The sequence below is a fragment of the Phyllopteryx taeniolatus genome, chromosome 7 (assembly GCF_024500385.1).
Source record: "Phyllopteryx taeniolatus isolate TA_2022b chromosome 7, UOR_Ptae_1.2, whole genome shotgun sequence".
Classification (NCBI taxonomy): domain Eukaryota; kingdom Metazoa; phylum Chordata; class Actinopteri; order Syngnathiformes; family Syngnathidae; genus Phyllopteryx; species Phyllopteryx taeniolatus.
The window spans coordinates 19,187,967-19,202,179 of NC_084508.1; the positions used below are offsets into that span (position 1 = coordinate 19,187,967).

The window sequence follows — 14,213 nt, forward strand, 5'->3', positions numbered from 1 at the left end:
AACATATGACATGTGCAAGCATGAGCACTCCCCACTCTCGCAGCCAACCACCCACACTAACAAATAACACCCCGCATACTGGAGTGTTACCATGGAAACGGACCACCTTCCCAATAGTGTGATGGAAGCAGCGGAGATGGAGACAAGCAGAAAGCAGAGTCAGTGTTCATCATCATCATCCTCCAAGATACATACGGTACATGATATTGTGTCAAACTTGACTGCGCAGACATGTTTTGACAATATCAATTAACAGAAATGCAAAATGTTTGGGATATTGTTATATAGGTCTTATTTGCCCTGTGGGGATACACGTTTGGTGAATATGAATCCTCTTTACCATACATATTTATTGATATGAAAGGTATGCATCGATTATATACCATCATGGCTTCAATGAAAACCTAGACGTACACATTGTGGATGCATCTTGGTTTGAAAGCATTCCCTAACCTATGTGGAACAATAAACCTGTCAGTTTTATGGCTTTTCTGATACACAGTCACACAGCAGCATAAACCCTATAAAGCAGATGTATATGGTGGGGTTTTTCTTACGTTCAGCAGAGACTAATTTCCATGTCTTTGTCAAGTATTAAACTTCTGAAATTCAAGGTTTGTCACTTTGGAAAAACGTGGATCCTCACCATGACAACATCTTGGCAAATGTAAATGTAGTGGATGTGTACTGTACTGTACTTACATTATACATCTGCTACATTTTAAAATTCCTAACATGGACATGTCTACGATCAATTTATATAGTATTTACTGCTATAAAAAATGAGATGAGAATGGCGAATAGACACATTTCTGTTGATATAATCCACAGCAGAGGCTATGACCAAGGAGAAATGACAGAGAGCAGTGCTTGTTGATTTCTAGTTGCATCTGTTTGTAAGGCTGTGAGCAAAGCAATTAACCATTCCAGCTGCTGAAGCAACTGGAGCAAAGCATCCAAATACAATATAATGTACATGAAAGCCAAAAAATGAATCACGTTTATCTGTATATTAGCCTTTCCATAGAGATCTTGCACTTGGGTTTGTAAACATATCTTAAAACACACTCACACAAATGTAGAATAACATGAAGCTATCGTTCATCATTCCAATTATATGGCCTTTTTGTATTGACATATTTCTCTCCTCACTCACCGTTTCCATGGCAATGCAGTCAGACAGACTGAAAATCTGTTAGTCATCTAGTGCACATCGTGAATATCTTTCCTCTGTAGCCATTTATTGGGCAAGGAACCATATTTGGTAAAGTGTGGGTGTTCAAAATGGCCCTTGCACTGTGATACAGAAGGAGTAGATTTTTTTTTAACAGCTAAACAGCTTAAAAGTCCCAGCACGTAGTTTTTAGTCCCAATTATATTAATCAAATTTAAGGAAATGACAACAAAAGATCATTCTTAATAAACACCATCAAAATCAATTTTAATTATAAAATATGTATAACAGCATATTGTAATAATTGTAAAAGTATTTGACCTTTCAATTGTTATTTAGTTTTAACATGCAAAAACAAAGATGATCACATAGCACCGAACTATTGTCATGGTCACATGCTTTATGCTGTTAACCCGCTTTCTTGAGCATTCTGATGGTGCCACATGCACCATGACATGTGAGTGGAAGCGTGATTCTTAGCCATCATACATACATGTGCTTGTTCATGCCCCGGTCACTCAAGTGGCTGAGAAAAGATGAATGAGATGGGGGGGAAATCATGCAAAATCAAAAACTGGCAAAATCAGTTTGAAATGTCAGTGGTTCTTAGCTACAACATGTCAGGAAAAAAAATCATAAGCACTTTTTTTTTGTGCAGACTGCTAATAGAATAGTGATCCAACCACAACAGACCTCAGTTAAGCCAGTCTGAAGTCACCAAGCCAACCAGGGCAGGTGCTCAGAAGGCTTATAAATTGTAAATGACCACCCACCTGCGCTGTCATGGTCATGCATAGCAGTTACCATAATCCAAATAGCTGTGTCTCAAAGTGTCTTCAAAGCAAACAATGCAGTGAATCAAGTGTTAATTGTGACAGTTACTGTACTGCTTTTTGCTCTTGAACAATTAGTGCTTTATTGTTGTTGTTTTTATACTTCAGTTTTTAAAAATGTCTTTTTCCTGTTACTCATGTGTGTCTCCTACAATCAGATTTCTCCCTCCAGTCAGATTTTTTCCTTCCACCTGTCCTGTCCAAATGTATATTTAGTATTTAGTCTACTGGTCTATGTTCATGTAATGTGTTGTGTGGAGGCTGAAACAGATGGACCAAAAAGCAGGAAGTCTGGCAAGAGTATAAGAGCATGAAACTCAAAAACGGTTTATTTTCAAAAACGCAAAGGCAATAAAATGCCAATTCTAAAAACACAGTTGGACAATGAAGAGCATGAAGAGTATGGGGGACAGGCTCACCACATACAATGACGAGCAGAAAAAAAACAGCAAATTAAATACACACAGACTAACAAGGCACATCTGGACAGGACATGAGTGGAAAGCGAGGGCTGATTGGAGTAGACATGAGGAGCAGGTCAGATGCTGACAGGACACGGATATGTGTAATGACGTCTAAAAAACAAATGTCCAAGGGCCAAAAGCAGTAAAGAAAAAGTAAGAAACTGACCATTATCAGTAAGGCTTCTTCAATCAGACCATGATGCTGTGATTACAGTATAAAAATATGTGAGCATTTTTGGTATATGGTTGGCAGCTTTCACCTGACAGTGGAATAGGTAAAGCACAGGACAGACCTTTGCTTAACCAAAGGAAGATGAGAGCAGTGTTCGGAATGGATAGATCAGTGGATGGTGGAAGGTGAAACACAGTGGGAATGTCCAGCGAGAAATGATAAGAAATTGCCAAGGGAAGAACTCAGCAAAAGAGGGTATGATTAAAAAACTATGTAGAATGCAGAGTGGATTTATAATTCCAGAGCCAGAAGTAGGCAGTATGTCAAAAAAGGTGCAAGCCAGAGGAAAAAGTCAGTATGGAGGGGCAAGATAAAATTCGTAGCATATAAACCTTCATTTTAAAGTCCCAGTTTTGTTTGATGATGATATCTATTGTGTTAGCTGGATATATCATTTAATTTCACATTTGTTAGGGATATAGCAGCTACAATATGATGTCTTGCTGAAGTTCCAGCATGGAAGTGAAATTAAAAACAGCAAGACTCTGCAAACAGACTGCAGGCATACTGTGTGCTAATCGTTTCTAGCACACAGCAACTTGCAGCTCACTGAGGCAGTAAAACCTCCTATTGAGACACAGAGGCAAACTAACAAGGATGCTCAATCCCTGCTTAACTGGCAGCCTACACAGTCATCTTTATGAAGCGGTCCAATACTAGAAGATAAAATACGAGCTGGAAAATTTAATCAACTCATTGCACCAAATGTCAGATATTAAGGTGAAAAAACTTCCCAATAAGATCTTGGTTACATAGCCTTACATGACTAGGGTGCAGTTAGTCAGGAGGAATTTGACTTAATGATGCACCAGGTTAACGGGGGTAGATGAGTCAAATTGAATATAGGTACTGTAAGTGGTTGATTGTTTGGTTGGTGGAGAGTAAGCTGTTCATCATGTAGGTCAACTGGTTCGTAGGCATATGAATTGGTTGGAAGATAGGTAGGTTTGTAATAGGGCCATACAATTAATCAAATTTTAATCATGATGGCGATTTTGGCTGCCACAATTAAATGAGCCTGATTGTCGACGATTTTTTACATATAAATGCGGCTACTGCTGCATATGAAAAGTGCTTCATATGCAGCAGTGCCCTCAACCTAGTCAGCCAACTTCCAGGGGGGCGAACACATGGTTAAAGCTTAAATGAGCGCCGGCAACGTGCTGCAGTGCAAACTTAAAAATAAAAGCCTATAATGGCACTGATATTGGAGAAATCTCGTAATTTATGAAACTTTTATTTTGAAGTTGGCACTCGCAGCACGTTGGTGGAGCGGCGGAGTGTCACGGTAAGACATACTGTGGCATTGACAATCGTTTTAGTGGCCGTCTTGACTTCAACTTTCCCCAAAAAATAATCTCCTATCTACGATATCTATAACAATACAGAAAAATTTGAAATTATAAAAAGACTCTTACCATTTGCAGAGGCCTCTTTCGAAGGTCCCTCTCAGTGACAAGTCTGTCGTGGTCAGTGACATAGAGACCTCGCTGGCCCAAAGCCTGAATGACAGCATCGTGGCCCAGCAGAAGCTCAGCTGGATTGTTCTTCAGAATGAGGCTGGCGGCCTGGCAGTAGAGGTCTGCAGACAACAGGAGACTGGCTACAGGAGGCTTCAGGTGCTCCTGCTCATACTGGTCTGTGTAGAAGGGCTCTTTTATGTCTGCTGGGATGCTGTCTGTTTAACATATGGGAGGACATTTTAAAAATCTAAGAATATCGCATTTAATATCTGAAGCATAGAACAGCAGCTAATTTGCCATAATGCTTGGCAATACTGGCCAATGTGGACATATTCCAACCAGTGTACAGATAATCTGGAAATACTTTTTTAAAGCCCTTATTCATTCTCCCCTGGCCTTCCTTAGCGGTAACTTGAGAGATACATGGATAAACCTGGAATGTTACTATAGCAACCACAGTAGGCGCACCACTCTATCGATTCATCTAGTGTGTCTGCATCTGTACAACAGTCAGCTCCCTGGGAAAACCCTGTCTCATCAAAAAGAGATGCTCTGTTTGTGTGGTTGCGTATGTGTGTGTGTATATTTGCATGTGCGTGTGTGTGCATGTGTGTGTGTGTATGCATACACTTGTGCATGTGTTGGTGTGTGTGTGTTTTGTGTGTGTGTGAGATAGCATGTGTCTTTGTGTACTATGTGTTTGCGTGCATACGTTCACGGACATGTACATTCTCAGAAGATACCGTGGTCATGATAGTTTAAAAATTAAATAGGCTAATAAAAATAAAACAAATAAATACATTCGGTTTACATAATGTTAAATGTATCTAATGGGGGTTTGTTACCCAGGTTTTACTCTGCAATCCGAATACATCAATTTGAGAAATCAGCTGGTCAGTATTGAGTACCTGTATATGTATGGATGCAATAAGGGAGATGCATGTGAAGCATTCATAACAGAAAAGCGTAGGCTGAGATTTGGATAAAGGCCTGCTCGCTCGCTCGCTCACCCTCTCTGGAGGGCTATATTTTTGGAATCAGCCCATTTAATTCAGTGCTGATTGAATATACACTGAGGATCTGCAAGGGATCTCATGTTTGCCGGGCTTTTCCGGCACACTGACAATGGATTGTGTGCCACAGTTACGACGGCGTGTTGTTCCAACAAAGACGAATGTATTAGTGATTTTAGAGCTGATGAAAGCAATCTGAACAATAATAGGACAGTACAATTGCTGAATTATGGTATTTTTGTGCCATCTCTATTAATAGTTGTGGAAAATACAAATATGACATTTGAAAATGCAAACACATTAGCTGAACATGGATAATTCATAAAATATTTTTAAATTATTATTTAAGTAAAATGTCCTTCTCTGCTTGTTAATATACTGTATGATGCTCTGTAGCAGTCAAACCAAGAAAGCATGGCAGTGTTATTCCTATAATTAGTCATATTTTTTTCTGCAGGTACATACTATACAGGCCTACTAAAAAGTCATCAAGAAACCTATTAGCGTGAGAGGACAGCAGAACATATATGTTGTGTGAAAAAAACGGACCACCAAACCTAATTACATAATTTAATATACGCAATTAAATAACATTAATCCATTTGACTGTACCCAATCAGGATCATAACTCTGAATATTTGAACAGCTACAACAACCTCATTGCTATCCAATGTATGCATTGGTTGTGCTAAATACAATTTATTTACATGTCCAGAGGGTAAAGAGGGTTCTCCATCATGCACACTATTTGGTCATTGAAAGGGAAAAAATATGTTATTGAAGATTCAGTCATTTGTGCACCACCATCTGTCATAGACCTTATTATATTAACAAGCTGATGTGCCCCACATACTAATAATTTCTCTATTACTCTTAGTATGTGATGTGTGCAGTGTTTTCAAGGTTACTCCTTGACACCCAGTACACCGAGCTACCATCATGCAAGACTGCAATATATTGATCACTGTAAACCACTTAGGAAATTGCCTTTATCTAATCTTATAAATTGTGTTGTGTTGTGTTGTTCCATCCCACAACTAATTTTGAATGATCCATAAGATGCATCTGAGGACATAAGGGTTACTTTGTCATGGTGGCTCAGGTAATTTAAAGAACTGTTGTATATTTAGTATTTTGGTTCTTGTTTTTTTTTTTACTGATATACAAACATACCCGCGGTCACGTTACAGATTAATGGTGCTGAAATGCTAAACTATAACAAAAACAATGATGCAGGTAGCTGATACACATACCTCTCCCATATGCTTTGGACAGAAGCCATGAGAGACTGCAACAGATTTTAGCACGAGAGAAGTCATAGTGTTCAAAAGACTTGATAGCTGGAGTAACGAAGACCTTCTTCATATTATTTACGTCCTGAACTTCACCCATATTTCCACGCAGTCGTTTTCTTCAGTCCTTCAAAGCAAAGCAGCGCCAAAGCATCACGCGAGTGGATTCGGTAGAAAACAATGAGCAACTGTCAAATGAAGACATGGAACAGCGAGATGGTTGTAGTTACTGTCTCGCCAATCTGTCTGGTTGACACAATGAATCGCGGTGTTTTTTATCCTTTCATCTGATGAGACGGGCTGGTTCGCACAAAGCAGGAGGGTCGCTTTCCTTGAATTTCACAAGGGAAAGTGTTCTTGTGCCGGTTTTCATTCTTTAGTGGATCGGGAATTATAGGATTTCTTCTTTTCGTGTCCACGTTCTTGTGTGGAAAATCGGTATGATTCGCGTCATTACTCGCTTTTCATAGCGCTGGTGCCGTGGTGCGGTTTCCCTCCCTGCAGCGGCAAACCATTCCAACCACGCTCCAACCCGCTGCACCCTTGGACGTAGTGCGCATGCGCGTACGGTGCCTTCAGGAAAAGTCAGGAAAAAAAAACTTTTTTCCTGAAGATTAAAAAGTGTTTTTAATCTTCAGGAAATAAAGGCAGGGAAACACTTTCCGGAAGTGTTTCCCTGCCTTTATTTACAACAAAAAGCATGAATATTTGATGAGATCCTCTCATGTTACCCACAATGTTTTTTTAGTGTGAACTCTGGGCGTTTCCAATAGAACACGAAGCTGATATACTTGCAGGCAGTGGCGTCGCTAGGCCTATTTTATGGGGCTGAACCACTCTAAAAACTTCAAGACCCCCCTAAAAAAATATTTGGTAGTATGTGTTTATGGTGAAGTTTTATTGTCTAAACCCCCCCCCCCCCCACACACACACACACGAAAAGTACACTATCTGAGAAAAGGACAAAGGCAATACTGTAAATTTGAACAACTAATGTAACAAGAAAATAGAGAATTGACTAACACTGATAGTACAGTACTGGCAGCATACTATGGTACCCCAGTGGTAGCACGTGGTTAATCCTTGGTGGTTTATTGCATTGAAGTTTAACTACCTGTTTTTGTGTATGCACAACTATGTTTTAAGGGCATCACTGCCCATTGATTTTGTTCATACCTTTTGGGTTGTATAACTACTTCAAAGATAAATCGACTGAGACTAGCTCCCAAAATAAATTTGTAGCTCAACATTACATATCGTTGACTGCATTAACACAACAATTTAAAACACATTTTACATATTTGAATCTTTGTTTTAACATGGGTGGCACGGTGGGCTGCTGGTTAGCCTGTTGATCTCATAGTTCTGAGCGTTGGAGTTCAAATCTCTGCATTATTGTGTGTATGTTCTCTTTGACCCAAAGTCAACTGGGATAGGCTACAGCGCACCCGCGATCCTTATGAGGATCTATCTATCTATCTATCTATCTATCTATCTATCTATCTATCTATCTATCTATCTATCTATCTATCTATCTATCTATCTATCTATCTATCTATCTATCTATCTATCTATCTATCTATCTATCTATCTATCTATCTATCTATCTATCTATCTATCTATCTATCTATCTATCTATCTATCTATCTATCTATCTATCTATCATATAGTGCATGTCTTATTCAGTCAAAAGCATAGCAGGTATCTTTGTAGACTACTCTTCCCAGCATGCTACATCAATGACGTCATTATTCTGCGTCTGTGTTGTGGTTGATTTGAAAGGCTGGAAGGCAGCGTAGCGGTTACCGCTCATTCCGCCAATTTGATCGTGTTAAATATGAGGAGATGCTTCCGAACGTTGTAGGTTCGTATGTTTTTCAGCCCAAAATGTTGACGTACCATTTTAATTTGTTATTTTGACTCTTGCTGTGTGATTATTAAGAGTGGCCACTCGAGCAGCAGCACACATGATACTATCGTCTGAAGAGACTTGAAATTCAACTTGAAACAGCAAAGTTACCCCAATATAGCGTAATTTATTCTCGTAGGAAGTCCACAAATTAAGTTTAACATTTAAATTTAGCTAACACCATGCTTGGTTGTGTTTTTGTGTTTCCAGATTAATAGCAAGTAAAATGTTTATGCCAAGAGCCCTTAAAGTGAAGAGACGAGCAGAAGACGCACTCTTAATTTTGAAGAAGAGGAAACGTCAGGTTGATCAGGATCACGAGCATGATGAAGGCAGTTCGACTATGAATGTTAGCCAAGAGCTCAAATATGGCAAAGTTGAAGATAACACTGTAAAAGCATGCGAAGACCCAGTTGCTGTGGTTAAGACCCCATCACAAGAAGATGGGCAGAAGTGTTTTTCAAGTGGTACTGAAGAAGAGGAGGAACCAGTGAAATCATTCAAAAAGAATCAGAGATGGGCAGAGCCAGGAGAACCTATCTGTGTGATGTGTGGTCGCTATGGAGAGTACATCTGTGACACCACTGACAGTGATGTTTGCAGCATGGAATGCAAAGCCCGTCACTTGGCCCAAATGGGCTTGGGGACTGGGGGGGAAATGTTTAATGAGAAGGACACAAATGGAGAAAAAGATAGCCCTCAGGATCAACCTACTGCAGTGTCTATAAATACATTTGAATCAAATTATTCCTATAAAGAGGATTTGTTCATATCAGGGCTCACTGATGAGCAGGTCCAGCATATTAAACAAGAACTGGGCATTGAAACCCAGGGGAGAGATGTAAGGAGGCCCATCATAGAATTTGAACACTGTGGCTTTCCTGCTACTCTCAATGCCAACCTGAAGTCAGCCAGCTATGAGATGCCCACACCAGTGCAAATGCAGATGCTGCCTGTTGGTCTCACCGGCAGGGATGTGATCACAAGTGCTGACACTGGCTCAGGAAAGACTGTAGCCTTTCTCCTACCAGTTGTCCTGAGGGCAGTAAAGGTACAGTAATTATTTTTTCATTCTGTTTCAATACTATATTTTAGCATTAAATTACACTTGACAGCACGCTGGAATCGTAGTTAGTACATCTACCTCACAGTCAGGAGATCTGGGTTGGATTTTTTTCTTCTTATCATTTCTGGAGTTTACATGTTCTCCCTGTGCCTACACAGTTTTCTCCAAGTACACATGCATGTTAGGTTAATTACTAAATAACTTTAAATTACCGTAGCGGTGTAAATGTGAGTCTGAATGGAGCCTTGTTTCTCATGTCCCCTTCAATTGACTCACGACCAGTCCAGAGCGTACCCCACCCGCACTCAGTCAGCTAGGATAGGCTCTAGATACCCGCGACCCTAATGAGGACAAACAGTACAGAAATTGGATGTATAGTTATAAACCCTGTGGCACATCAGACTACAGTGGATGTAGAACGTGAACATACTCCAGCTAAAATCTTGTAACTTGTGGAATTTAATTTAAATAAGAGTAAAAATATGAATACAAAAGACTGAGTGCTGTTATTAAAGTACAGTATTAGTTTTATTGGGTCCACACTTCAATAATCAGCTTACTGTACATTTTGTAGCCACTTTATATATATCCATTGTGTACTGTATGTATTGCATATTATTGTATAACACGTGTATCCAGTTGCAATGCATCTTCTCTTTAAGGAACAAACTCGGAGTGTGGGCAGCCCTGTGGCCCTCATCCTGACCCCCACCAGAGAACTGGCCATTCAGATAGAGAGACAGGCCAAAGAGGTGGTGACTGGCCTCCCTAATATGAGGACTGCCCTACTGGTGGGCGGCATGCCTCTCCCACCTCAACTCCACCGCCTCAAGCGCAGCATTAAAGTATTCATTAAATTCAACATTTTACAACAATTCTTATCCCATAATGAAAAGATTTACACATTACAAATGAGTTGAGATTGAAATGTCTTCATTGTGTACTATTATGGATCATTTATAGATTGTCATAGCAACACCAGGGCGACTTCTCGAGATTTTAAAGCAGAAAGCTGTGCAGCTGGGAAATGTGAAGATTGTTGTGGTTGATGAGGTATGACCAAAACTATGGTATTCTAAATCAAGACAGTAATAGGCTGCTAAGACCAGTGTGCATCCTAACATATTGTGTTGGGACACCTTCTGCAGGTTGACACTATGTTAAAGATGGGCTTCCAGCAGCAGGTACTAGAAGTTCTAGAGCATGTCCCTGAAGATCACCAGACCCTCCTGGCATCAGCCACTATCCCGACAGGGACTGAGGAGCTGGCAGCCCGATTGGTGCGTGACCCAATTCGTATTGCTGTAGGAAAGAAGAACCAGCCATGTACCAATGTCAGACAGATCCTGCTGTGGGTTGAGGAACCCTCGAAAAAGAAGAAGCTGTTTGAAATTCTCAATGTAGGTTCTACACACAAGTGGTTGTGATATATGCAGTAAATTATTTATTATTATTTTTTTTTTTTAAATATAGATTTGCCACTGCAAGTCTAATGTATTTATAATTTTTGAGAACAACCCCTAACATGCACAAAGTACAGTATAAAGAAGAAGAAGAATCACCTTTGATTGTCATGAACATGCATGCATGCACACGAAATTTGTTTTACCCATCACAGTGAACACATACACATGTTAGTGGAACACACTGGAGTAGGGGGCAGCTGAAGCGCCTGGGGAGCATTTCGGGGTATCAGTGTCTTGCTCAAGGACACCACAGCCGTGAGTCTGGGGGATGTTGGCGGATGGATAATAATGTGGGATAATGTGATGGATAAATCACATTACCCTTCATTTTAAAGTAGATGTATGGGAATATGATTGCTAGTCTATTAATTCCCCATAAAGGTGGGTTGGTCTTGACCAAATAAGGATGCTCACAGCTGCAGCTCTGGTCTCTGTGCGCAGGAAATGGGTGTGCCCAGAATCATGGCTGCACTCTAGGAATCCCAGTAATGTTTGGACCATTTGTTAAGCATAGTAAAAGAACAGTCTCCTTTCTGAAAAATATGTTGGTTAGTTTGAAGTAGCAGGGGGCCTATGTCTGTGCAAATGTATGACACATATTTTGCTGTGTTGTTCTTACCTTCTCAAAGTCCAAGGCATGACGTTTTGAGTTGATCACAGTTCTCTGTCAGGTCTGGGTAGTTATCCGGCGTTAGAAAAATGATTTTCCTGATTTTATATGGAATGGAATGTAGACAAAGGAAGAATTGTCATAATGCAGGGTTAAAGCACAACATAAAACTAAAACTAATAATTATACATACATCCATGGTCTAATCATGCTTTGGTATAGGAATACATTTGTATTTATTCAACACATTTTATACAGCTTTTTTTCCTTTGGCTTTACAGGACAATAAATTGTATCAGCCTCCAGTGGTGGTGTTTGTGGACTGTAAACTTGGTGCTGATCTGCTATGTGATGCGGTCGCCAAGGTGACAGGCCTCAAAACAGTGGCAATCCACTCCGACAAGAGCCAGCTGGAACGGAACCACATCCTAAAGGTGAGGCCAGTGTCACCAAGAACACACAAGGTTCAGAACATAATTGGTTGTCTGTGTCTCCATCCACACTGGATTTAACCATGTTATTCTTGATCATTTGTTTCTTTCTCTTGAGGCTGGTTACCCCTTAGTAGTTAATTATACCATTATAATATTAAATTATCCAATTACATATTGCTGTATGTTTTATAATTATTCAGCATGTTTTAGACCAACTGTTTTAAACATTTACACAGTATTTCTTGATTCCATCCTCCTGTTTGGTAGAGTTGCTTAGACTCCAGGAATAAACATTTCAGTTCTGTGCCATTTGCCAGCAAAATAGTTGGCTAACACCAACATCCCAATTTGGTTTTAAGGAAGGGAGTCAGTGTATTCCAGGAAATAGCATGCATCAGCAACTCCACACAGACTTTAATATAATGTGACATTGCTTGTCTCATTTTACTAACTTTATTCTTGTTTTTATGGTGCTGTTTGCTGAGGCAATGACAAACTGATATACAATAGAGATGTTGCATTGTTATTTTATACTGTACTATAATATATGCTTTGTTTGTTTGCATCGTTATTCAATACTGTACTATATGCTTCGTTTGCATTGTTAATCTATGCAGTACTATACTATATGCTGTATTTGTTCTTTTGTGTATTTAGGGGCTTCTGGGTGGTGACTTTGAGGTGGTGATCAGTACAGGTGTACTTGGCAGAGGATTGGATTTGGCTAATGTCAGAGTGGTGGTTAACTTTGATATGCCAAACACTATGGACGAATATGTCCATCAGGTTAGTGGTTTTTCAAAAATATATTTGTATTTAAATTGTAATCAATAAAGCACAAAGAAACATTTATTCCTATTCAGGTAGGAAGAGCGGGTCGTCTGGGTCACAGGGGAACTGCCATCACCTTTCTCAACAACAACAACAGACGTTTGTTTCTGGGGGTGGTGAAAAGGGTCAAACCAACAGGAACCATCCTACCTCCCCAGCTCCTCAACTCACCTCACCTCCATGAGCAGCAGCGGAGAGAAAAACAACAAGCCAAGTTGGGGCCTGGTGACATCCTGGTGAACAAAAATAACCTCATCGAAATGATCAAGAAACATGACAGACGTAAAAAATAGTCATGCAAATAATGTCCCCTATCAGCTGTATAAATGTTCATTGAAATATTTCCATAGTTGTTGGATTGACTTTTGTATTCAGCTCTTCTATTGATCTCATTAGGTTATCATGAGGCGGCACGTTGGATGACTGGTTAGCAAAACTGCCTCACAGTTCTGAGGAATCGGGTACAAATCCGGGCTCGCCTGTGTGGATGTCAGTGCGAATGGTTGTTTCTATGTGCAACTAGTTCAGGGTGTGCCCCGCCTCTCACCCGAAGTCAGCTGGGATAAGCTCCAACGTGCCCGTGACCCTAGTGAGGATAAGCGGTATGGAAAATGGATGGATGGAGGTTATTATGAAGCGTGTGGTGGGAGGAAGTGCTGAGTGAACCAGTGCTGTTTTTCTTTCATTCTATTTTTATATTTATTACAGAGCAGTGATTAACGTGCAGAATTAATGTACAGTACAATAAACTTTCCTCATAATCCTCATATTGCTGTTTGAGTAATGTCTAGCAGTTCAGTTGATAAAAGTAAGTTTGGGTGATTGTGTGTGTGTTTGTGTGGTATAGGGGTCTCTGTGTTTCAATGTTTTTGTATTATGTTCCACCTGTGCGCTCGGGTCTTGCTGTGGATAAGTCACAGGAGTTGACGAGAGCAGAAAAAACACTTCCACCGTTTCTGCTGTTAAGACGTAATGGTACTTTTACTCCGTTAAAATGATCTAAATGTCGCTCGCTACTTTTATTTATTAATTATTGCTTATTTATCAACTATTTGTGCACACGACTTCGACTTCTGCATTGGGCGCTGTTAGCGCCAATCCAATTTAAGCATTAGTGACGTTTAAGTTCAGTTCACAAATCAAACGACAAAAGAAAGTCACATGACCTCGCACAACGTCTTCTATTAGGCTTCCCGGGCATAGGTATTAAAACTACATAAGCCATCCCGGCTGATTGTCGTGCATACGTGGTGGCCATGTTGGGAAGGTCGTGGTTACTATGAAGGCAACGGTGTGGTACTTGTGTTTAGATTTAGATGAACAAAAACAACAGCTTTCATGTATTGTATTTGTCTGGCACGGTCTCCCCAAACGTGGATATTTCAGCTCACTTATAACTTGAGAAAACACCGTGCAGTAAATTGCA

General features: G+C 40.0%; 2 protein-coding genes across 4 annotated transcripts in view; one reads left to right on the plus strand and one right to left on the minus strand.

Moving 5' to 3' along the window:
- The window catches only part of camsap2a (calmodulin regulated spectrin-associated protein family, member 2a), a 46,430-nt gene extending 39,429 nt beyond the window's left edge, over window positions 1-7,001 (minus strand). For both annotated transcript variants that reach the window (XM_061779903.1, XM_061779902.1), the window contains exons 1-2: window positions 6,433-7,001; window positions 4,122-4,381 (exon numbers count right to left, since the gene is read on the minus strand). In XM_061779903.1, the coding sequence (XP_061635887.1) occupies window positions 4,122-4,381; window positions 6,433-6,571 (399 nt within the window). In that variant the 5' untranslated portion in view covers window positions 6,572-7,001. The remainder of the gene's footprint in view (window positions 1-4,121; window positions 4,382-6,432) is intronic.
- Window positions 7,002-8,201: 1,200 nt separating this feature from the next.
- ddx59 (DEAD (Asp-Glu-Ala-Asp) box polypeptide 59) lies at window positions 8,202-13,554 on the plus strand. 2 transcript variants are annotated; one of them, XM_061780439.1, is made up of 8 exons: window positions 8,202-8,335; window positions 8,591-9,431; window positions 10,109-10,291; window positions 10,410-10,499; window positions 10,595-10,846; window positions 11,804-11,956; window positions 12,614-12,742; window positions 12,820-13,554. In XM_061780439.1, exons 2-8 carry the CDS (start codon window positions 8,607-8,609, stop codon window positions 13,078-13,080), a joined length of 1,893 nt encoding a protein of 630 aa, XP_061636423.1. In that variant the 5' UTR covers window positions 8,202-8,335; window positions 8,591-8,606; the 3' UTR covers window positions 13,081-13,554. The 2 variants fall into 2 exon arrangements, with proteins under 2 accessions (XP_061636423.1, XP_061636422.1); XM_061780438.1 differs by having other exon boundaries at window positions 8,208-8,331.
- The last annotated feature ends 659 nt before the right edge of the window (window positions 13,555-14,213 follow it).

Excerpts from the sequence above, each read along its gene's own strand:
- ddx59 (XM_061780438.1), top strand. The coding sequence starts at position 8,309 with ATGAGGAGATGCTTCCGAACGTT. Across the intron at positions 10,847-11,803 it reads AGCTGTTTGAAATTCTCAAT|GACAATAAATTGTATCAGCC; the intron begins GTAGGTTCTACA and ends TTGGCTTTACAG. Across the intron at positions 11,957-12,613 it reads AACGGAACCACATCCTAAAG|GGGCTTCTGGGTGGTGACTT; the intron begins GTGAGGCCAGTG and ends TTGTGTATTTAG.